Source organism: Dermacentor silvarum, chromosome 5, assembly GCF_013339745.2.
Source record: "Dermacentor silvarum isolate Dsil-2018 chromosome 5, BIME_Dsil_1.4, whole genome shotgun sequence".
In the NCBI taxonomy this organism is placed as follows: Eukaryota; Metazoa; Arthropoda; class Arachnida; order Ixodida; family Ixodidae; genus Dermacentor; species Dermacentor silvarum.
The window spans coordinates 86,308,509-86,334,748 of NC_051158.1; the positions used below are offsets into that span (position 1 = coordinate 86,308,509).

Genomic DNA, 26,240 nt, shown 5'->3' on the forward strand with positions numbered 1-26,240 from the left:
AGGAAACGTGTGATCTTAATCTAGAATAAATAGCCCTAATATATTTTTACGGATGAAGAATGGATTTATTTACACTGAAAAGCGGAGACAACACATGGGATGGTCCGAAACAACCGATCCGCCCAAAAACCTCGCGCCGCTTCTACCTCCTCTTCTACGCTTCTCCTGTGTGGCGTTACAATTTCCTCCGGGGTACACGAAGCTCACCGAGTGAGTCAGAGTGCGCGTTGGTGGTACGGTTTCATTAGTGCAACGTGCACAACTTGCGTCTTGCCTGAACGGCGGTTATCAGCTGTCACTTTAGCGACGACATAGGTCACTTCACTCAAGTTTTTGAGAATGACGAACGGGCCCGAATACTTGGAGAGAAGCTTTTGGCAAAGCCCCCTTTTCCGAACCGGTGTCCACAACCACACAAAGTCACCGGTGGCGAATCTGATGGGCGAATGTGATGGGCGAATGCTGTGCGTCGTAGCGAGCCTTGGCATGAGCATGCGACGATAGGGTTCTGAGCCGGGCGAGTCGACGTGCTTCTTCGGCAAGACACAATATCTGCGCGACAGAAGCATCTTCGTTAGGTGAAAAAGGAAGTGTGGTGTCGAGGAAACTTTGAGGATGGCGAGCGTAGAGGAGAAAGAAAGCTGCGTATCCTGTTACATCATGCTTGCCTGTGTTGAAGGCATACGTGATGAACGGTAATACGGTATCCCAGTTCTTATGATCCGCTTAGACATACATTGACAGCATGTTGACGAGGGTACGATTCGTGCGCTCGGTTAGGCCATTGGTTTGCGGATGATAAGGCGTGGAATGGCGACACTGAGTTGTACAAAGGCGCATTAACTCTTCCACGACGTCAGCGGTGAACTGCAGGCCGCGGTCACTTATCACCACACGAGGAGCTCCATGGCGGAGGATAATAGAATGCAGAAGAAACCCCGAAACATCGGCTGCTGTAGCTGAGACGAGTGCCATTGTTTGACTATAACGTGTTAAGTAATCCACACACACGATTATCCAGCGGCACCCCGTGGAAGACTTGGGGACGGGACCGAGTAAATCGATACCCACTTTCTCAAAAGGCGAAGTCGGCGGTCTAACTGATTGTAGAGTTCCTGCAGGAGCCGCAGACGGTTGTTTTTGGCGTTGGCAGACATCGCAGCTGGCAACGTACTGCTTGGTTGTCTTCCACAATTTAGGCCAATAGAAACGTTGTCGGAGGCGGTGGAGCGTTAGAGCGAATCCAAGGTGCCCGGAGCAGTGGAGCACCATTGTTAGAATAATTGTTGTGGTAAAGCAGACCGTCACGAATCACAAATGGCGTAGGCCGTTCGAACCTGCGAGTCGCATCAATAATCGGCTTAAGTGAAGGGTCGCGTTGTTGTTCGTTCTGGAAGACAGCGAAGTCAGGAAAGTCGGTTGAGATGGCAGTTAGGTAGTCGTCGAAATCGTCATCATCAGTGCTGTTGCTCTGAGCGGGAAGACGAGATAAGCAGTCGGCATCTGTGTGGCACCGAGCACTCTTGTATGCAACGGAAAAGTTGTATTCTTGGAGCCGCAAGGCCCACCGAGCCAACCGGCCAGCTGGGTCACGCAGTCCAATGAGCCAGCAGAGAGAATGATGGTCGGTAACAATCTTGAAATGTCGGCCGTATAAATATGGTCTGAACTTGTGGATGGCGAAAACAACAGCAAGACATTGCAGTTCCGTGACTGCATAATTTCTCTCTGCTTTCGTTAGAGTACGGCTGGCGTAGGCTACGACGCGTTGGCGAGCGTCGTGAAACTGGACGAGCACCACTGGCATCAGTATGCAGTTCGGTGACCGCCTCCGGATCGAAATGGCAGAGAAGTGGCCCAGAGATGAGCAAAAACTTCAGCTGCTCGAAGGCAGCCTAGCACTGAGTGGACCATACGTAGGGAGTGTCCTCACGAAGCAGGTTAGTCAGGGGACAACCCAGCTGGGCGAAGTCTTTCATAAACCTACGAAAATAATAACAAAGGCCCAGGAAACTTGTGAGGTCTTTCACTGTCTTCGGCTCCTAAAGTTGCGAACAGCAGAAATCATTTGGGGGTCTGGCTGTATACCGTCCTTGTCGACGAGATATCCCAGCACAAGGGCTTGACGCTCACCAAAATGGCACTTCTTAGAGTTTAATGAGGCCAGCCTGTTAGATGCAGTCCAAAGCAACGCCGAGCCGCTGGTTGTGCTCGTGGAAAGTGCGGCCGAAAATAATCACCTAATCTAAATAACACATACAGATATCCCATTTGAGACCGCGGAGGACGGACTCCATAAATCGCTCGAAGGTTGCTGGGGCATTACATAAACCAAATGGCATGACGTTAAATTCAAATATTCCGTCAGGCGTAACAAAAGCGGTCTTTTCTCTGTCAGACGGGTGCATCGGTATCTGCCAGTACCCGGACCGAAGGTCAACCGACGAAAAGTACGAGGCGGAGTGGAGACAGTCAACAGCATCGTCAATGCGCGGTAAGGGATACACGTCTTCCTTTGTGATGGAAGACGTGTGATGGAGGGGAACTTTAGGAGCGCGCCTTTCCACGCACTCCACGAGCTGCATTGCATTGCAAGTGATAGCGCCGTGAACGCCCGCCGCTATCGATGGGCGCTCTCACGGTGGGCGCTGAAAAAAGGTATTTATTGATAATGATCAAGTAAAATGGAGTTGTATCTGCTTTTGTCTCCATGGGTATATAAAATGGTTTAGGAATTTTATTTTCGTTGAATGAATATAAATTCGTCTCGCTTTAATGAAAAAACGTTTTTTTTTTCCTTTCCCAGTGTTTATTCCCTCCAAACATAGTCGCGCTTCAATCGCTGCTCCCATAACCACCCTTGCTGATGTTGGTGACAATTGGTTCTGAACCGCTTTTCGCCCGAAGCTTCGCGACCTATGTGGATCGACCTTGGCATGACTACAATGTAAAACGCGCACTTGTAGGATGGGTATCTGTGCAATGTAGGTCGTGCAATTGCTCTCCCCTATTTTTAATAAATGTACTATTGTAAGCAAACTCAGGGGATCACTTAAGACGTAAATAATTTGAATCGGGGAAAATTGCACATTTGGGTGACAACAGTGTTTGCAGCCCGTCGATAGCTTTATCGACAAAATAATTACATTTATTTACAAGAAGAAATTATCTGGCGATACTACATCCCACGGTCATCCTTGAGGTTCCTCTTTTGTAGGCAAGCTTAGATGTCCTTTCCTGTTGATGTATTTTTGCGTGACGCAACGCCAAGATTTAGCGAATATGGTACCATTATGTGTGCATATATTTGCTGCGCGCTGTTTTTAGAATAAGCTTTGTTGAGAGTCAGCGCTGTGTGTGTTTACTTTATTCCGCCCTGTCTACTTTGCGCTCCATACACTGTCAATTCACTGTACGTTGACGTTGGATTGGCTACTTAATTAAGAAGTGTCCACTTACACCCACTATTTGCTCACCATTTGGTTTCCCGCCTGGTGCTACCACCACATTTGTTTGCTACAGATAGTGGTGTGAAGGTGGATGACCAAGTGAAGCTGTTTAGCACACGACACAGATGTGACATAGAATTTTGAACAAAGGTACGAACATATTTATTGTCGTGATCGGTGGTCATCGTGACGATAGGTACGCACACACATTCGCATATCACCTCTGTCATTATGTCTGTCCTTCACGTAAGACCATGAATGGCCCTTAAGTAATGGCTCATACCCCCGTAAATGTGGCCTCCCCATTACGACGACAGAATAGAAGTGAAATTCCACACTGGAATGATGAGCGGCAACGGAGCCAGCTGTGAAGAAGACGACGAACGCGTGAGCAGTGACACTTGTTGTTTTGAGGCAACAACAACAACAACGACACAAGCGCGTTCGCATGGTTGCGCCGAGGGACGCCAACGAGCTGGCTGTGGAAGAAGACGACGACTCTCGAGCCATTGCTGATGATGATTGTTTTTCCGCGAAGACACCATGGCCTTAGCCATATACAGCACCGCTGCAAAAAATATCGTAGTTTCTTGGAGGAATTAAAAGTTCGTTCTCTGGACATTAGGTTACGAATGCTATTTTGAGCCAAACCTGTTTCGTGAATGAATGAAATATTCATTGTGCGCTCAACTTTGCATCTGACGACAGACACCTACCTGATGAGCGTTTGTTGAGCAGTTTAGAGGAGCAGAACTTTACCTACACCCACTCTTTCAAGTTTTCTTATCACTTACTCTGCGATTTTTCCTACCTTTCGTAATTCCTCCCCCTACCACTGACTGATGTTCGGTTGTCCGCAGCCAGACAGTCGCGGTGCGGTCCACAGGTGTTTCTCTCCCTGTCAAACAATCTATATCTCTTATCCATAATGCTACTCCAGACTCGCCTGACACGCGGGCAGCACGCATAGTACATTGTGCGCGGCGTTGTGTAGCCGATCGGGAGGTTTTCGTGGTTCTCCCGAGTAGCCTCAGCAGTCCGTTCCGCTGCAAAAAAGTTTCCCTGGGGTGATTCTATTTACGGAACTGGTAGCGTCGGCATAGTACAAAGTCAAATTGCGCTTCGGTTCAATCACATAGCAGTGACTGTCAGGACACACCTTTTTTTCGCAGCCACATCTATATTATATCGTCACCATGGCCGTACACAGCACGAAATAGTTGAATACTATAATAGACTGCTCCTCTGCGTGTCTCACACTTCACTATAGTTTTTCTCGGGAAAGAATATATTTTCAGACAACAAAGCTTCTCTACTTGATCAACTGGTACTGCTTTAAACATTGTGCCTCGTGCGCGTTACTCTTAATTCCTTTATTCTATTGTGTGCTGATATTGCCGCTTGTGCTTCTTAGCAGTGGTAAATATCCGTCTCACCATGCGCTTGTACAGATGCTATGTTTCTTCAACGAAATTTTATTTCTTGGCCAGCTCCGGTATAAGTAATTCGGTTGTCTAACCTTCTCCTTTTGCTTTCTGCTTCAGCGGAGCTTGGAAAGTACGGTGCTCTGAACGTTTTTCGATACACGATTTGCCATCGTGAGAAAAGTGGCCCACATTGCAAGCAAGATATCCACACTTTGCGTTAAACACAAGTTGAGGCCTATAAAGCAGCGTTCTAGCTCAGTGAGTGAGTAAAAAAAAGAAGCATTACAGAAAGCAAATTTTATTTCTGCAATTCCATTTTTGAGAGAAGACGCTGATGATTTTCTGAAGCACCGTATTCCACGCCTAAACTAAATTTGTTAGAACACATATCCTGAAAATATGTTTGCTCGTTTTTGGTCACTGTTTACTGTTACCGTTTTATCACATTTGTTATGTGGTGTTGTATGTCAGTGGTCCTATGAACTTCACCAAAACATGTTTTGCCTTCCACAGAGGTCGGTTCGGAAGAAGACGACGCTCGAGCAGCTCTCCGAGCAGCTGGGCTCCGGTTTCACCAAGTCATTTCGCAACGATTTCTGGCGACTATTGGCCTGAAGTTTACATCACTCGATCCGTGAAGTGACCAGGATTTCGTGGACACCTCATTTTCAGGTGGGACACTTCTTTTCCCGGTGGTACGAACGTTTTTGTGCCACGACCACGCCGTCGCCGCGCTAAGCCTAAGCGCGCGCCGGCTGCGCGCCGAGAATGGAGGTTCAAGTAATCGGTGACGACATCACCCCAGAAGAGATGACCGCCGAAATGGGCTGGCGCACCGCCCGTTCCCGCCGTCCCGACGAGACACGTGGCCAAAATTCATCTCGCGACGACCCACCTCAATCGCAACACTCTCGCTCTCGCTCTAAAACCCGGAAGAACGTTAAATCCCAAGTCCTCAAGGCCGGACGTATGCCCCAATTACCCAAGAACGAAATTAAGATCATTGTCAGACCTAAAGGGGGACTAAATATCCCCAAAATCGGCAGCCCAACAGTGACTGCAGCCATTTTCCAAGCAACACAACTTAGCCCGGAAGAAACCCAAGACGACACGATCTGCCCGAACGTTCAACAAAACATCGTCGTGATCAGCACGCCCCGACCGCTCAATGCTGACAGGTACGTGCGCATGAAATCTATCCATGTCAATGGTGTCACCCACGAAGTCAACGCATACGAGGCAGGCCCGGGCAACACTACCAAAGGAGTTATCCGAGGTATTCCCCTCACCGACAACGCCCAGGAAATCGACGTAAACATCATAAATGCCCGCAATCCGCTAGCCCTGGCCGCCAAGCGCATCGGTTCCACCACAACCGTCGTCATCGCCTTCGACGGACCCAGTGTGCCGTACCTGGTCCGATACGGTGCAACACTGATCCCCTGCTCCCTGTACCGCAAGCAAATTGACATATGTTACCATTGTGGCCGTCTCGGGCACCGCATGGATGTTTGTCCATTCCCTAACAACAAGATCTGCAGAGGCTACGGCGCTCGCAATCCCGACCAACACCATCAGTGCACCCCCAAGTGCACGCTGTGTGGTGGACCCCACCCCACGGCGGACAAAGTGTGCACAGCCAAATACAAAATGCCATACGTCATCCGGAAACGCCTCTGGGAACAACGTACGCCACAGCAATCAACATCTCAACCAAGTGATTTCCCGCCCATGGACACCAAACACCGCTCACGCTCGCGCTCCAGACCAGGAGCAGGCCGTTCCCGGTCAAGATCCACGTCGACCCCAAGAGGCCGACAGATTTCAGAAAAGGTGAGCTTCGCAGAGGCTGTGACACGCATCTCGCGAGAGGGTCCGGTCACGTCCCCCCCTACACCTAAACAAAACACAGACAATGCTGTCATTGATCAACTTAAGAGAGAAAATGCAGTTATGCGCGACTTAATTCAAAAACTCACACAGGAGGTTGACAGCCTAAAGCAACCCAAAACACAACCCACACCCAAAGCCCCAGAACCCCCTAGCGTCACACCTTCAGAGGAACCCCCGACGCCGGCACCAAAAAAGAGAGCCCACCAAGGAGGAGCTACGGGGCAGGTGCGTTCCGAAGTCAAGGACATGCTCGTGTCGCTACAGAGCACCGTCGAAAGTCTCCACAACGCTCTGCTCGCCGTAATGCAAAGAGTGACCGCCGTAGAAAACAACCTCCAGACCCTTTTCACCACATCCACCCCCGTCACCCCGGCTATAATCATGGACACGAGCGGAATCGCTCACGACAATCCCACCCCGCCACCGGCGGCCTCTTAAATCTTAAATCTTAAATCATCATCATGGCCCACAAAAACACCGACACAGTGATATGGCAGTGGAACTGTCGAGGCTACCACCACAAACAGCCCGTTCTTCGTCAACACCTTCGCACATCTTCACGTGAACCGGATGTACTCATACTCCAGGAAACGCACGAGACGCCGATCACCCTTCCCGGATATCAACCCTTCATCGCTGCCAACGCCCCCCACGGAGTGTCCACGCTCGTCCGACACAGAATCACCGCAATCGAACACGATCTCCACGACCGTCGCACCGAACACCTTTTCATTGAACTCATCCCACACAAAAAGCGGACGGACGGCATCTTCATCCTGAATATTTATAACGCCCCGTCCCTACGCCACAGTCGCTTTCTAGCGCTCTTTAAAAAGGCCCTGAACGCCGCAGGCAGCAGCCCCCTCGTCATCGGCGGCGACTTCAACCTGCTGCACACAGGTTGGGGCTACAAACACTGCTCCGCTGCGGGCCGTAACCTTTGGCAAGACTCCCACGATCTCGGCTTCACTCTCATCACAGACCCGACGTTCCCCACACGCCTCGGCACCTCCACTGCGCGAGACACGACGCCCGACCTCACGTTCTCCAAAAATGTAGTGAACGCTCAATGGCGCAATACTGAATACGACCTCGGCAGCGATCATTCGATCATTGAAATTACTCTCCCGCACCTCACAGCTGTATCTACGAGAACGAGGGAGTTCACGTGGGTGGACTGGGACGCCTTCCGCAAACATCGCACAGCAGAAACTACAGACACCCCGATCACCGATATAGAATCTTGGTCGCGCGACCTTTTATCAGATACCCAATTGGCTACTCGCACTATCAAAACCGATGCCCCGACTGAACGTATGGATAGTCGGCTTGCCCACCTCATTGAAGCCAAAACGGCCATCCTCTCTCGGTGGAAGGGTCAACGACTCAACAAACGACTCAGGAAAAAGGTTGCACTACTTAACGAGAATATAAAAGAACACTGCCGAGTCCTTAATCAACAGCAATGGGCGGAGCTTTGCAATTCTCTAGACGGGCAACTCCACCACTCCCGCTCGTGGAAAATCCTAAAACATCTTCTCGACAATACCAGCACCCGTTCACAACAGCAGGATCGTCTTACCAAACTCCTATTCACAGAAACCAAGACGCGCGGCCAGGACCACGTCACAAATACCTTATGCCAAAAGTACATCCCCTCCGGGCCAGCAAAGCCTCAAGGCCCGTACACGGGGTCCTCGAACTCAGCCCTCGATGAGGACTTCAGCGTGGCCGAGGTACACGCTGCTCTGCGCAAATTGAACAGCCGTTCAGCCCCAGGTCCGGACGGCGTCACCAACAAAGCTCTGAGAAACCTAGACGACCCCTCGGTGGAACAGCTCACCGAGTACATAAACGACTGCTGGCGGCAAGGGTCCATTCCCTCATCATATAAAACGGCCAAGGTAATTTTGATTCCAAAACCTGGCAAGCCATCTAGCCTTGCCAATCTCCGCCCCATCTCGTTAACCTCGTGCGTGGGCAAGGTTATGGAGCATGCACTCCTTACCCGCATAAACTCTCACCTCGAAGATACGTCCGCATACCCGTACTCAATCATCGGCTTTAGAGCTCATCTCTCAGCCCAGGACGCCATGCTCCAACTCAAGCATCAAATCCTCGACGACACATCCCGACACACGAAGGCGATCTTGGGCCTCGATATCGAGCGCGCCTTCGATAGTGTCGCGCACTCTACTATCCTCGAACGCACCTCCCTACTAAACCTCGGCGAGCGCACCTACAACTACGTACGAGACTTTCTATCCAACCGAAGGGCGTTCCTCTCGGTTGGAGATATTCAATCGGAGAAATTCACTCTCGGATGCGCGGGAATCCCACAAGGCTGTGTCATTTCCCCAATGCGGTTCAATTTGGTCATGCTCGGATTAGCACAGGAACTACAGAAGCTCGACGGCATAGAACACACCATCTATGCCGACGACATTACCATCTGGACTACTACGGGCAGCGATGGACAAATTGAAACCGCTCTGCAAGACGCCATCGATGCCGTCGAAAATTATCTCGAAGGCACGGGACTCCGATGTTCCCCCGACAAGTCAGAGCTCCTCTTATACCGCCCCACGCTCCGTGGACGCCCACCACTACGATCTACGCATAAACGCCGCTACGAGGAAATCCAACTCCACATGAGGGATGGTGGAACCATACCCGTGGTCTCCACTATCCGGGTTCTCGGCATGACCATCGAAGCCAACGGCGCAAATTCAACGGCTATATCCAAGATCCTCCGACAAACGGCCAATACATCGCGGCTGCTGAAACGGGTGACCAAACGGCGACAGGGCATGAAGGAAGAAAGCGTCATTCGCCTTGTTCAGTCGTTCGTCATCTGTCACATCACATACGTCGCCGCCTTCCATAATTGGTACAAAGCAGAAAAGACTAAATTGGACATCATTATACGCGGCGCCTACAAGCTAGCCTTAGGACTGCCAAACAACACAAGCACTGAATTTCTACTCCAATTAGGACTCCATAACACCCTAGACGAATTAATCGAAGCACAGCGTCGGTCTCATCTGGAGCGTCTCACCCTCACAGAAACGGGCCGGCACATTCTAACTAAACTCGGCATCACCTACCACCGTCAACATGGAGACAAATACCCAATTCCACGCGACGTACAGACTTGGCTACATGCCGACCCTATTCCCAAAAACATGCCTCCGGACTACAATAAAGAACGTCAGAAGGCAAGGGCTGCCTCCCTCATTAAAGTCTATGGCGACACCACGGGCGTCACCTTCGTCGACGCAGCTGAATATCAAGACGGGCACCGCTTCGCCGCGGCTACCACAGTAAGCGGCTCGCTCAAACATGCCGCCAGCATCGTAACCCAAAACGCCGAGACGGCCGAGGAAGTGGCCATCGCCCTGGCCACCCTTGATCCGGACTGCCATACCATCGTGAGCGATTCCCGCACGGCAATCAGCAATTACATCAAAGGTCGTATTTCAAAACAAGCGCTACGCATCCTAAACCAAGCCCCTCACTCACTTGAGAAGCAAATCACTCTCGTCTGGTTCCCAGCGCACGCTGGCGACGTACATCCGCACCTCACCAACCTCAACGAGGTCGCTCACTCCGTAGCATGAGGCCTTGTCAACCGTGCCGGAGACAGCGCAGGTGCACCCGCGGAACGCGATCGCCTCACCAGCTACAACGACCTCACGAAATCATTCTATCTCAACAGAAGAACCTTCCCCATCCCTCATCACAAGCTAAACAGAGCACAGGCAACCACCCTTCGCCTGTTACAGACAAACACGTACCCCTCACTAACACGTTACCACAGGATCTACCCGGACACCTACCCTAGTAACATTTGCAAGGTCTGTAAGACTGAGGCAGCATCGCTTCCCCACATGCTATGGGAATGTAAAAACCAATATCCGACAAATAATACCGTGACCCTCTCGTCGAGATGGCACGCCGCCCTGCGCAGCTCCTAACTCGACGACCAACTCTGGGCTACCCAGCAAGCCTGCGACGCGGCGAAGAGGCAAGACCTCGATGTCCCCACGTGGGAGGCCTAGGCCCATCCAGCTAAACTGCTGGTTTAAATAAAAGTTTGTTCCTCCTCCTCCCCCACAGAGGTCTCTCTGGTATGTTTATTTCTCACTAATGTACTCAGCAAGCGAAATTAACTTACACGATATTGTTGTATGTTTATAAAAAAGGTGTTCAGTATATAGCGCTTTCGGAACCTTTCGCCCACAAAAGTCATGAACGACGTTCGTTTGGCGTCACCGGCTGAAAATATAACTTAGATTTAAATATCAAACATTTATGCTGTGCACACGTAGCATCGTCAGTACATACGTATCTTACTAAGCTGCTATATATGTCTCTGTATCCATATTCACAGTGGGAAAAGAAGGAAAATGCACAGCATAACAACTAAGCGGAAAAGAATGTCACTTATTGCTGACGTCATTTTTCATGCATGAACACGAACGTGATTACTTACTGTCGAGAACGCAAGTCATCTTTTTTATTATTATTATAAAAAGTACGAATATTGCAACCACCTATCGCCTAGTTCTTTTTAAGTCAGGGTGGTTTTCTAATTATGACAACACGAGATTATGATTACTCCAGGGCTTACAGTTATTGCCATTGCCATAAACGCCAAATTCGATTGGTCTCTTGCCGTGTAAGAGAAGGTGAACTTAGCTTCTATGGGATACAGTCCTATTTGATTTACCCTGTAATTGAATAATCACAATTCGCCAATGCCAATACATGTAACTGATTTCGTATAATTTCGAATACTTGGCACTGCTATCTCTGTGCTATCAATTGTGAAACTGAAGCAAGCATGAAGGAAATTTCACCCCTGTCGGAGTGGGCATAAATAACAGAAACTTACGTAGAACACGCTGCGTCACTCAAAGGGTCAACCCTTTGCAGTTTAACAGCCATCGTTCGCGCTAAAATTTCACTCAGACGTGACATCCGACGATGGGTATTAAGTTTTACTTATCAAAGGTGCAGCTCTGGGTGTTATTTTGAGATTAACTCCGAATGCGCGTGTTCAGAGCGTTATTTGGTCGAATAGCAACACCACTTGCACTGAACGTTTTAACCAGAATAAGTGTTGTTGTTTTTCACTCTGCACTTACTGCATTCAATGCGCATTTCTGTTGAGGTAGATGTAGATGTAGATGTAGAGCCTTGAAGTTACTGGCACATACCCACTCTGGGGGATTGGCCAAGAACCGGGTAGTTTGAAATAACAATCAGAAGGGAGATGTATAAATCAAAACAAACATAAATGTGGGAAGGTCTCTGTTGAGGTCTTGATGGCATACACAGATGCTAACGCGCTCATTTGACTGCCTCCTCTTCCTTTTTCACGTGCACAACTACAAAGCTCCGAAGAATCCTGAGTATTTGTTTATAATGGACCATTCCAGCATTTTTCAAAGGGTACTTGAAATTATGAAATTGAAGGACAGAAATTTACTAATATAGTCAGTACAGGCATGCCAACTTTTTTTATACTAGAAGTGAAAAAAGGCTGTTCAATATTTCAAAATTACTTCAAAAATATTGCATAAGCGATTTCATTCGCTTTGGCGCTGTTCGATTTGTATTCAATTTGGTAGCAACAGTACTAGTAGCACACTCCGAAGTGATTTTGATGTCAGCACGGTTACAGCACATCTATAATGTTTCTAGTGCCTACTTCTAGCCACAAGTTCAATAATAGGGACATACGGAGAGTTTTCTATGGATTTGGAGCTATAGGCGTAAGCAGAGAATGAAACGAACAACGTAGAGGCGCATTTTACATCATGCAACTCGACTGAAGCGCATTTTTACGTTTAGGCATGACTAAGAATACCTTTCCGATGTTTGAGTTATATTAAAATAACGATTGTCGTTGCACATTCTTCCTAAAATATGCTTATTCGTAAATACTTCGTATACATGTAGATGACAGTTGCGCTTCATAAATCAGGCAAAAAAATATCAGAGCTTTCCCACTACTGTGAAGGTGGAAGCCAGCCAAGCTGTGACTATCATGGGTCGGCTGCAGTGAGTATTGATGTAGTGAATAATTATCATTATTATTGCGATAGCATTTATATGGACACTTCAACCGGATTTCTGCCGTCGGCGTCGCCGTCGTCGTCACCGTCGCCGTCGCTGTGAGGTTCCGTATATATTCCAAGGGCGATAAAATCGTCGCCGCGCGCCGTATGCTCGAGTGAAAGCGCGCGGGGGACGCGCGCTATCACGGAGAGCGAACGCACGGCGGAAAGCAAACGCGACCGTCGCGCGAAAGGCCGTGGGGGTATGGGGGGGGGGAGGCGGGGCGACGCTGTGCCACGGCTCCAAATGCGTATCTTGCAACCAAGCGCACGGGGAACTGCCAACGCAATCTCCCACGCGAAAGCAAAAAAACGGGAAGGCAGCGCGGGAGAGAGGGGGGGGAGCAGCTTCTACTCTGCCAACAAATACGCTTGTACTGGCTGTGGTGGCGGTCGCCCGCATCGTCTCTTATCTCCACACGGCTCTGACCTTTGTATGCGCTGTGCATTCGCCGCTCAGTTTCCGTTGAAGCGATAGACCGCACGATTCTTCGCCCGCTGCAGCGGCTGCGCTTGCTGCCAGCGTTTTGACAGTCGTTGTCTGCGGTCATTCACTGTGATCTATTCATGTTTGCTTGTGCACGATGACACCCCGCTTGTCAATTCAGTAAGAAAGCGAATGTGTCCAAGTTTATGCAGTCGATAAAACTACTATCCTTACTCCGAATAGCTCTCTACCAATTCGCTATCGCAATTGATGCATCGCCTTTCGGGCGAAACTGCGATATTTTTTTATTAGATTGAGAGTCTTTGGCATGTTCGTCAAAGAGAAAGGACACCGGCGTCTTCTTTTCACCCGGCGCGGTGGCCAAGTAGTGCGTTTGGTGCGCCAAGTCCGCCCCATCGTCATAGACTAGCGTGTGAGCCACAGTGTTCATAGCCGCTGCACACAGCACGGCAGCGTCACGATCCTGTAAGATCTCTCCCGCTCCTGCTCTCGGCGGCTCGTGATTTGTTTCTTACATTCTTCCTTTCTTTCTTTCTCTCTTTCTTTCTCTTTCTTTGTTACTACCCTTCCTTTCATTCTTCCTTCTTTCTTTCTTGTCCCTGGCTCATACCCGCATATCCAATGCGGGTATGCGCCACACGCGATGTGATTATCGTTAATCATGACGTAACTGACGAGCGTGTGATGTTATTGATGACATGACCTATCAGTCATGTTAGTCATCCGTTTTGACACGTGTGCTAAGGCACAACTGACGCGAAACCGCCACGCCCATGGAGCCGAAATGTGATGATAGTTTTTTCTACACGTGGAAACGATCCTGGGGAACTAGCTTTGAATTAGATAACTAGCTAATGATTCCTGCAAGCTTGCATTTGTCGAATAACAAAAATAAATAAAATTTTTGCCTTAAGTGCTACTGGGTGTCCACAAAACTCGACAGAATGTGTAGCAAAAATGACGGCGACGCAGCGGATCTTTGTTTAGGAAGAAGAGTAACGCCTACAAATGTGCTAGCACCGGAGAAAGCAAGCAATGCAAACGGTGCCACGAAGCTAATTGGTCCTCGCACAATCAAATGAACCGCCTTGTCCTTAATACAGAGCAAAGCACGACTTTAAATGACGTATCACATCAAGTTATACGTGGGATGTTCTCGAACTTCTAAAATTCCACTGCCGCACTAACGTTTTCAATTCGTGCGATTGTTCCTCGTAAAATCTATCATTGGAATAGTTTTCCAAATAACGCCACCTCTGCTCCTGATGACGCTATTCAGGCAGCGTCAAAGCGTTTGCTTTTCGTAAACCTGCTGTACAAAACCAGTCCTAGGCGATTTGGTTTTAGTGAAACTTTACTGATCTGTAAGCGATGCCATTGAAACCAGAGAAGTGAAAAAAGTATTTCTAGTCGTGAACAAATTTTGAACCTTATGTTTATTTTTTTCCTCTAATGCAAATCAAAATTTAACCACTCTTAGGAAATAGCTTTCCTCGTTTGAACTGACGCTCAAGTTTGCAAATCATCATTCATATCACCTCGGACAGATCATCGCCATGAGGTACGCATTCCATACTGCGGAACCAATGAGTACTCTGCTATGCCAAAGACGGCTAGTTATTGGAACCATCTGCACGCCTCTGTTGCCCGTATCTCTAGCACGTGTTTATTTAAAACTGACACTGAAAGCTATGTGCTCGCCTAATCGGCCTTGTTCCTAATCTGATTTGCATGTCACCTAAACTTACGCTTTTTGGTTGCTGTATACCTTATTGTTTTCTTTTGTGCAATGACCCTTTTCGCGGAGCAGTTTGTTTTAGAGAAACGAGATGGCGCTTACGGCGGCGCGCCATATGTCTCCTCATCGACCGCACACGAATACGAAACCAATACCGCTTTTACCTTGCTTCTGTGTGATCAGCTGTCGGAAATGCAACTGAGTTTTCGCTAACACACTGTGCTCCAATCGTGCTAGATTGAATCATGTGAATTGTAGCCGTATGCAGTAGTTGGCTGCAAAAATAGTGACTGGCATGTTAAGAAATGGAACGAATCTGTGTGGCCAAGTTCGCGGACCGCTACTGCAACTGTCCGAACGTGTTACCAGCACTTCGAGATGTACGACTTTCCTCGAGGATACAGAAATTTGCTGATCCGCCAGCATTGTATCGCTAACCTTCAAAGAACGGGCTTCAGCCCCAGAACGTCGGCAAGAGTGAGTACCACTCGTTAAACAATGAGAAAGGGAGTAGCGCCGGTTCCTGTCATAGTAAGTTTCGCGCACGTGATCTGTACACATCTATCCCAAATGGGCTGGAAAACTTACGCCCACTCTATCGCCGACGTATCAAGAATAAGGAATGGTCGCACACTTGAATATATGCGCAATATATACGCACAATAAATGACGTAACTACTCCAATAGCTCACGAATGGTCGAAGCTGAATGTTTGGTGACGGTCCTCAAGAGTGAGCGAGTTACTAGTGGTAATATATATTTGCTACAAGGTATTAAAATGTACAAAACAGCTACGTTTCAAGCCTTGTGCGCAGCAAGAGCAAATCTATCGGAACTGAGCACACCCGCGAGTGATTAGGCAGAAAATGATCAGATAGTGGCCGCACCGAAGAACTTCACTGAGTCAGAAACTGACAAGCCGCTGCTTCAAAATGTTTGCCATATAAAGAATAAAGAGCAAAACACACTAATCCTGATTCAATTCATGAGCGGAATGTTTAGGTAGCTTTGAATTCAGCCCCGCATTTAGAACAAGCAGCTTATACGCTGCTCGCCCCGTTAGGACAAAGCTTAATGAGCTTCGAAAGCGCTTTTGCATGTTCTCTGAAGCCGTGATCAAAGCTTCGTGTCGTCCACCCAGCCACCGTCTACGATATCTCCCAAAACAGAGGTTTTCTAAGCCGCGCCGGCGTCATACACTTCCATTGTAAACAAGGAGGCAACGGAGGCAGTTGAGGCAAGCAATGGACGCGTCACCACGTAATGAAACATGGCAGCACCCACGGTATCGCCAAGAAAAGGGTCAATACCATATTGTTTTCTTTTGTGCGAAAGACGTCTGGCGAATGGAACCACCTACCCGCCTGTGTTGCCGATATTTCTGACACTTTTATTTTTTTCGAGCGAAGCTTTGATACGCTAGCCTACGCCGGGGATGTAACGCTAAAAAAAAGAGCTGCTCTCAAAGCTGCACTGGTGGTCGGCACGCGCTCGTGCCACCTATCCGCGTTCGTTATCGTCGTATGCTTCTACAGCTGGCTGCGTTGCCACTAATCATTCGAGCGTGGAATTTCACTTATCTTTTGTCGTCGTAATGGCGAAGCCGCGTTTACGGTGGTATGAGCGATTTCTTAAGGGGGTATGAGCTATTCGATGTCTTACAAAACGGACAGATTTAATTTTGAAGAAATTTCATAGAAATCCTTGCCGAATGAACGCGCTCTGGAAATGGCTCGTCGTCGACGTGCCGATTCTAGCGTGAGGGCTTCCGAAGCCAAGGTGCAACGTCAGCGAAGAGCCGCGGACTCCGAGTTGCAGGAGCGCGATGTTTAGACCAAACGTCAGCATCGTCTAGTCCTCCAGGAACCCGACGACGGTGATGCATGCCTTGTCAACGCTAGCGCCAACTTCGGTGCGACAGCCAAGTTTAAACGCGAGTTTTCTCAACCGGAACTTCGGAGCCAGCTGCAGTGCATGTTACCGGCTGTGGTTCGTCAGTGCAATTTGTTGGGAGGAACACCTAAAAACACACAACAAGCTTCACTTGCTTCCATTTCCTCGACAGGGGAAGGGCTACCAATTTTTTACAGGAAACTATGTGTTTGTCTAATCTGCCTTGTTGTTTATCTTAACTTGCATTGCCGGTCTGAGAACTGGCTAACTTTCCTTACTTTTCGTCTATTCTTCCGCCCTCTGATCTTGCATTACGCCTAAATGTACGTTTTGTTCGTTGCTGTATACCATATTGTTTTATTATCCTGCATTATGACCTTCTTGGTATTCCACTCCTTTTTGTAACACCCCCTGTACCTTGAGGTATTGTAGCAAATAAAGAAATAAGTTCAAAAATTCGTCGGCTCTTCCACTCCGCGAAGATGGCTAACCTGTGAAGCTGAAACATGCGGCTCCGGTATTTATCACTGGGTTATTCCCGAGGGTTCATTAAAGTATTTCTCAATTATGAGATTACCCTCGACAGGGAACTGCGCAAAAACACGTCCTTGTCCTTCGTGTTTTTTGCAGTGCTCCCCTCTACGGTGCTGTAATGAGCTTACACACACGTTCGGCTGTGACGGAGAGAACGACGTCACTGACTGTATACGCCCGCAGTCCGCCGTTGTTTCTTGCTTTAGATGTGTCGTGTTTGCTTGGCGGCGTGCTTAGCAGCATTCGCCCGCCCATTGCTGTTTGCGATTCTTCGAAATTAAATTGCTTAAAAATTAAATATGTCCGTTATCTAAGACAACAATACCCCCTGATGCAATGCTTTATACCCCCTAAACGCGACCTCCACATTACGACTACAGAATAGAAATTAAATTCTACGCTGGAAGGATGAGCGGCAACGCAGCCAGCTGTGGAAAAAGACGACCACGACGAAAGCGGGAGCAGTGGCACCAGTGCGTGCCGAGCACGAGCCCGAGCGCAACCCAAGGGGCACCAACGAGCCAGTTGCGGATGAAGACGACGACTCTCGATAAAATGCTGATGATGATAGTTTTCTGTACCAAAGGCGAATTTGCCTAGCAATAGACGATTTGGCCGAGAAATACAAAGCTTCGCTTTAAAAACAAGAATCTTTGTTTTCTTGAGATACTTCTTAGCATGGGCATGGGCCATACTTGTTGGATGTACCATCTGGTGAGCAATACAGCTGTCCTTCCATTTAGCTCAGCTCATTCTAAACTGGTGAAACACGGCGTAGTGAAATTTTGCACAGTTAACGCCCTAAATAAGTACAACATGCTGTCTACAGTCTACAGTAAAGTATCCTGAATTGTTGCATGTTCCGATGTTGTATCCCCGAAGCGGTCTTCTTGGCCGTGTACAGTCGTGCGCAAAAGTTTAAGGACTAGAGCTGCAGGAATTTTTTTGCCTTCACAGCCTAGTCATAATGGCTGAAATCAAATGGTACTAACCACATGCGCCTGTTTACCAGCCTCGTGCATTAACGCAATTTCACTTTACATGGCTGCGCTAGAAGATTTTATTTTTACTTTTTGCCGTGGTCTCGACTTTTGCGCTCGACTGTACGTCATGATTAAAGCAGGAGTTACGATCGCCCCAGGCCGACGATTGCGTCAATGCAGCTGCGTCGAGATTTGCAACACCAACTGCGTAGCATATTCAAGTAAAAAATTAAATAAAGATATGGGACCTACTTATTTTCCTACAGCCACGAAGAACATCCACTTTCCCGCCTTGACCGGACACGCCAGTGCTGCCTAGAAGTACAATGTTGGAATGATTACGAAGTGAGCCACTGGTATAAACACTATGCTTAAACATATAAATGATTTTTGCCACTGATGAGAATATAAAAAACACCAAAATTCTGAAAATCATCAGTTTCCATGTAATCATTTACTCTATTTACCAACGAAAGAACATAACATAGCTTCCTAATAAGCCTTTAATTTGATTGAGAGGTGATGAACGTGTGTCGACGTATTACGCTGACGATGTTCTGCTTCTACTTTTTGTTTATTGCGAAATAAGAATGTTAATCTTCGGGTACTCATACAAAGCTATGATTTTCGCTGCAGCAAACTCTTTACCTAAGGCTCTGCAGGGTTAGATCTTTCTCATCGATCAATGGTGCCATCCTTAAATGTAACGTTTGCGCCGCCAGACAGCGTCGTGTTACCCAATCAAAAATAGCCGCCTGCACGCGCCAACACCTGTCGTCATACATCGCGACCGAAAGGTTGCAACGACCGCCTAGAGTGACGCATAATGTGCTCTGAGCATAATTTTCTTTCCGCCAGCTCTCCACTTTTCTCGAATCACGGATACTGTTACCTGAAAAACGCAGACGCTACGCAGTCTATGGCACCTTGAACTGCTCTGGCGGCAATTTTTTTTGTTCCTGGAAAGCCGGCGGGTCCGCACTGCATCGCACCAGCAGCGAGACCTGTTCATAATGAAAGGGCTAAAGCTTCGCGAGGCGGCTCATTTGTCGTCTTGTTCATTCGGTATTGCGCAAGTCCTGCACAGACCCACGCGCGAATCGCTGGCGGATACGCTGACCCACGGCGCCGCCGAGAGGTGCGGCACAGGCTTCCGTTGAGCTACTCAAGGCCACGTTTTCCTGCGCCCGTATGGCAGCGCGCGAAGCATCACTCTCTCCTGAATCGCCGACGGGGCAGCGGTCTACGAAGGTCACGGCAGCGCGAAGCGGTGAGTGCGATTCCGACCTATACGCGATCCTATTCATTATTCTTCGCGCTTGTAGCAATTTGCTCGAACGAGTGTTGGCGTACGCGTACGGGACTTTATAATGAAGTCGTTTCAGTGAGAGATGAGCGTTTCACGAGGGCTTAGATGAGGTGTTCCGGGGTCGATGTTGATATTCAAACGGTAGCTAAAGAAAGCCAGTTTGTTCGCGAATGCACGCCTAAATAAGCTCAAAAACGTTGCCATTTTATTTTTTCTTTGCGCTGGATCATTTGATATAGTCGTTTTGGAAAGGTAAGTGCGGCATGACAGAGGCGTCTTACGCGTTTTTGTGCCACTTTGATTCACGAACGCCACCGCAGGAAATCTGGACCCACATTCGCAAAACTCGCTAACGATAACATTGTACGTAAGAGCGTATTCTTGCCAATCATCGTGCTGGACATATTGTGGAAGGCGGCCAGCCAACGGCAGAGTGCTCTTATGAGCGAGAAGCTTTGTGAATTCGGCCCCTGTTTCTTCGAACTAAAGGAAGAAGACCTGTTTACATTTAAAGAAACTGCCTTTTCACGTCGTAGGGCGCTGTATAATTATGAAAACGACATTTATACGTATTGTGTATGTATGTGTGGTAAATGCAGGCCAGAATATTGAAATACAATGTAAGAGAAAGGGCTGAGTTGGTTGTGTTTCATGCCAAACATTCCACTAAAATATACAGGTATATATGCTAGGCGTACAGTGAACTTAGCATGCACTGCTATTCTTAATATGCCATGTTTGCTGCCATTATGCGGAATTCTGCAAAACAAAGTAAAACAATGCTTGCGTGTTTTATACTTTCAGAATACAGCAGCAGACATTGCGGTTGGTTCTTTTGTGCTTCTTGCAACTTTATTTCTTGTTTTTGTATTTCGTCTTTATTACACCACACTACATGCTTCGAAGAAATATTCAAGCTCTTAGACTGGGATGGCCTAGGAGTGAGGATCAACAGCGAATATCCTAGCAACCTTAGGTTTGCAGATGACATTGTCCTATTGAGCAACAACAATAGGGATGAATTACAACAAATGCTTGATGACTTTAACAGAGAAAGTGTAAGAGTGGGCTTTGAAGATTCATATGCAGAAGACAAAGATAATGTTCTATAGCTTGGCAAGGGAACAAGGATAGAGGATCGCCAGTCGGCCTCTAAAGTCTGTAAAGTAATACGTTTATCTAGGCCAATTACTCACAGGGGATCCTGATCATGAGAAGGAAATTTACAGAAGAATAAAATTGAGTTGGAGTACATACGGCCGGCAATGCCAAATCCTGACTGGGAGCTTACCGCTGTCGTTGGAAAGAAAAGTGTACCATCATCGTATTCTACCTCTGCTAACGTATGGGCCAGAAACTTGGAGGTTAACAACGAAGCTCGAGAACAAGTTAAGGACCGCACAAAGAGCGATGGAACGAAAAATGTTAGGCCTAACGTTAAGAGACAGCAAGAGAGGGGTGTGGACAAGACAGAAAACGGGGATAGCCAAAATTCTAGCTGACATTAAGAGAAAGCAATGGAGCTGGACAAGCCATGTAATGTGTAGGATAGAAAACCGGCGGACCATAAGAGTTACAGAATGGATGCCAAGAGAACGGAAGCGCAGTCGAAGATGGCAGAAAACTAGGTGGGGCGATGAAGTAATGAAATTTGCAGGCGCATGTTGGAATCAACTAGCGCAATACTACAACTAGCGGATCTACTAGCGATCTACAACTAGCGATCTACAACTAGCGGAGTAGTTGTAGATCGCAGGGAGAGGCCTTGGTCCTGCAGTGGACATAAATATAGGATGAAGATGACACCACACAAAACACGAAAGGCGTACAGAGAGAGAATGAACGTTTCTGAGTGCTTTCTTTGCCTTACGCTGTCCAATTGCCTCATCAACCTTAAAATGCAAGAACAAATGGAGGCTGACCCTTCGCATTGCTCTCGTGAAAGGTATCACACTGCCATAAAGATAAGTTTCTTACCTAAATTTTGTTGGCCCCATAAAATAAGGTATAGGGTGTCGCTCTTTGCCAGAAATTGATGAGTTTTTTTTTTCATTTATCTATGCCTTTATTCAAGTATTGTATTTGTGGCGTCTTTTATGTGCCAATATGTTTTGGGTTTGTGTGCTAGGAGTGAAGGGAGTCACACTACTTTAATAAATTATATTCATTTGCTTCCTTTGATAGTAGGAAGCCGAGGGAAATACCACCTAACATCTCAAAATTTTCGCTATGGGTTTTCGTTTCCCTCAAGCATAAATTGCTGCGTTGATGCTGTGAAAGTAATCTTTCTAACATCCGATTTGACCACCTTGTAGAGCTACAATGTCCACATGCCGTAGGTTGTAACTCTTTAGTATCAGCTCTTCGGCTCTCAGCCTAGCTATTCAAAGAAACCATCAGAATTTTCGCGCAACACCTTGGCATCCGTATTTACTTGTGAAACACCGTGTTATTCACAGCACAGAATGCACGCGGCGCCGATAAATATGCCTGAAAGCGCTCACCGTGCGGCGCTTCCCCTCCATTTGCATTCACCATCCTTCATACTGAGGCTTGATTTTCCCTGTCACGTTTTACATGTTGACAACACCATTTGTCATTGTACTGATTCCTTTTTGATTCTGCCAATCACGCCCAACTGGTCTAACAACAGCTATTTGCTCATTTTGGTGGCTTCGGTTGCTGTTTCATTACCGGCACAGTATATCATTTGCAAAAGTGTGCCCTGCGATTCGGAAATTGGTACACATAATTGGTTTCCTTCAGTTTACCGTTCCGTGAATTACTTTACTCCAATTTTTTAAGGGTTTCACTACAACAGCATTTATTTTTTTGTCTCTTTCATTCGTTCCCTGTGGCGTGTATTCCTTAGCATTATTTGCCCAATTATAAGCTATATACACTGCCTGAGAATAGCCAGTCTAGAGTGCCGCGGCATTTAGTTGCTTTCATCTTTATATTAGGTGTCCGCGCTGTCATGTAGCAAGCGTTCGAATAAAGTGAAATCTTTCATGTGGCTGAAACTAGCTGTATGTTGTTAGCTAGCAGTAATATCAAGAAGTTTGAAGTATTGTGGCGCTCGTAAAAAATTATTTTCTAATAAATATTCAACGAACTTTTCAAACTGTTATGCTTACGTGAAGCTATAACAATAAAATATTTTAGAACGCATTCGAAAACATAAATTTTAAGTATTTGCGGCGTGGTCTAACTTGCGTGGCTCTCTTTTATGCGTTAAAAAGCGGGAAATATCAAAAAGAAAAAGGAGTGAAAATAAGCAAATGCCCATTTTAGTTCTCGCTTGCGCGGCATAGCAGTGCTACTCCCTAAAACACACAGCAAACAAACAAATCGCACCCGCGTAGTTAACCACTTCGGTCATATCTATGACACGTCAATTATCTTCGAGGTTGTACCCACATTCGGGCTCATGCTCAGGTTAGTTCTACGTGACAACTCGATAGCTTGCTGCTGGCTGCTATTTTTTATAAGAAGGCCTGGGCAGTCTGCCTAGCACTGTGACAAACCATGCGTGCTAACATGCGATGCACGCCGCTAACAGGACTGCCGCCGCCATACCAAAACGAAATCCCCGTCAAAGCGGTGTACCCGCAGGTAGAGGCCCTGAGCGCGCTTTGTTGAGTTGCGTAAGGCTTGCGACTAGCACTTCTGCTGCACGCAAGCTCGACACGGGGTCGGCAGTTTCTGTGTACCTTGCAGGCATTCTTTCAACTAAAAAAATAATAACGAAAGAGAGAGCGCGCTGCGAACGACTGAACTGGACATTGTCGAATGTGCTCTCAAACGTAGTGTTGTTATATCTGCTTCATGTATAATAGTTAGAAAATCATTTATTATTTACAAACATCGCTGCAAGCGTTTACGAGACACATCGCAGGATCGCGAACGCGAACACAAAAGCTCTTTCTCATTTGCATTTGTGTGTTTGTCGTGTCTCGTAAACCATTGTAGCTTGGGTTCCGCAATAATACCCTTCCAAATAGCCTCTATTGGAAACACAGGAGCGCAGGAACGAACGAGAGTAAAGAAACAAGTGCTCGTTCGTGTCATCTTGTTCCTGTCTCGTCATTCCTCTGGTCTAGTGTTTCCGACAACGAAGTACAAACTAGCCCAATGGCTCATTCAAAGAGACCCAACCCAAGCCCAACGCAAAGAAGTCAGGTAAACATTTATCGCAAACGAAATTATTATGAGAAACGCGAAGTGTACTGGACGCTTCGTCAGATTGCAGCTAAATACATGCACTTGTTTTTCTATCGCCGCGAAGGCTGAATGGCATGGGGGTTACCTATACTCCGCTTAGCATGTTCCGCGAGACACTGACGGGGTTTACGGTGCCAAGGCTGCATTTCTATGCACAGCTATTCATCGCAAAAATTAGTAACCAGTGTAGGCGCACGCGATGGCTTTTCAGTGTGTTGCTCTGCTCGATTTCAGCTTTGCGTTGTGGACGACCAATTTAACCATTGGCTTCGAGGAGCAGACAAACAGGCGTAAGTTCGTCGTTCACACTGTTTTTGAAAAAAAATGACTTGACCTTTATTCGCATGTGATGTATCACTCGCTACGTGAAGAAAACCTGCTTCGCATCCTTGCATTGCTAGGTAATGGGGGGTCCTTAGGACAAGCAGGGGGTCTGCCGTGAGAGCTAGCTATAAACTTTACGTTACAAGTACACAACTTTGCGGGGGTTAGATAACAGCGCTTCTCGGTAGGTCACGCTTATCTATAAAATGCGGGCCGCAGCGGCCGTATACAAGGACATACACACAGCGTTAATTTCGAATATTTTGGGTCGGGGTCATTAAGCAGTGCTTCGTAGTCTGAGGATGTTGCTTTATACTGCCCCTACAATACATAATTGCGGTCTCTGAAATGCTCTTCAGACCCGCCGGGGTGGCTCAGTCAGCTAAGGCGTTGCGCTGCTGAGAACGAGGTCGCGGGATCGAATCCCGGCCCCAGCGGCCGCATTTCGATGGAGGCGAAATGCAAAAACGCCCGTGTGCGTGCGTTGTAGTGCACGTTAAAGAACATCAGGTGGTCAAAATTAATCCAGAGCCCTCCACTACGGCGTGCCTCATAATCAGAAATGGTTTTGGCACGCAAAACCCCAGAAAGAAGAAGAAGAAGAAGACATGCTCTTCAGGTTGCTGCACGTCCACAAGAACAGGCTGAGCAGTTATTAAGTTTGATCGGCGCTTAAATACGTGGCTTTGCGCGCAGGTGCCCTCTGGTACGTACTTGAAGATGCACACACTCTTCAAGTGTTCACGCTGCAACGCCAGAGAACGTGCTCTTGGCATGCAAGCCAAGAGCACGTTCTAAGTGCAAAACGCGCGTGCAGCCAATTTCGTACCATTTTCTAGCACGATCTCACGCATTCTGGCAAAATTCTAGTGCGAACTTTGACGCCGCTCAGGGTCCTCTAGCAGGCGAAGCCGTGACGACATGAACACTATTGTAAATCAACAAATGGCGTGGCATTGCGCTACCTTATGTTTGTTGGCAGTGCGCTCCAGGAGTTCTACAGGATCTCGAGAGGAAAACCTCAGTGGCACCCACATGAAGCGAATATTCTGAACTGATTTGGGTGCAGCGCGTTGAGGGTACCGAAATTGAACTGCGAAGTATTGAAGTATGCCGATATTGTAACGATCGATAGAGTAACAACTTTTAAGTACCGTATCAAGCCGCAACTCCTAATGGGAAAGTTGCAGGACGCGTTGGGCGTAAACCAAACCGTAACGCGTCTCCAGAGTTGTTGAAAACAGTCTAATGGTGTCATCGCGCAATTGCTACGGTGTTATGGTAATAGAATATAAATTCCAATAGACCTGACAGTAGGAGGGGGCGCACCGATACTACATAGCAGAATGCTGTTCATCCATGCACTAGAGGCCCTTACTATTGACCACCTGGCACGCAAAGTAGACAAATAACATTCATAAACACTGCATACTGTGTGCATACCATGCGGTGCCAGCTAGGTGAACCGAGGCACACAATAGAGCACTTTTATATTGTTACCGCTACTGAGTGCTACCGTAGTAATAAAATTAGTTTGTGTATATCAGTGGATGAGGACTACGAAGTGTATGTATTATTCGGATAGCCGCATTGACAGAAGTAAAGTGAACTCTGCATTTGCAGTGTTATTATATTTATTATTTCATTACCATTGCTTCATTCCTTGGTTGTAACATCACATTTATTTATCCATTTTCCTGCGCATAACCTAGACAAATGTGGAAGCCGAGGTACTCTCTATTTCAACCTTTCCGCATCAACTCATCTATAACAGACCCCAACCTCTCCTTAGTGCTACCTGAAGCGTATCAAGTGTAAATAACACCAAGAGAAGGGCCCGTATGTAGAGTGCAGTTCATATAAAACAGCTTCGCCCAATCGGTAGCAATAAAA

At 47.4% G+C, this 26,240-nt stretch overlaps 1 protein-coding gene across 1 annotated transcript; it reads left to right on the forward strand.

Moving 5' to 3' along the window:
* The first annotated feature begins 7,230 nt into the window (after positions 1-7,230).
* Positions 7,231-25,145, forward strand: LOC125945731 (uncharacterized). Its single transcript, XM_049667989.1, has 2 exons — positions 7,231-8,673; positions 25,044-25,145. Exons 1-2 carry the CDS (start codon positions 7,231-7,233, stop codon positions 25,143-25,145), a joined length of 1,545 nt encoding a protein of 514 aa, XP_049523946.1.
* The last annotated feature ends 1,095 nt before the right edge of the window (positions 25,146-26,240 follow it).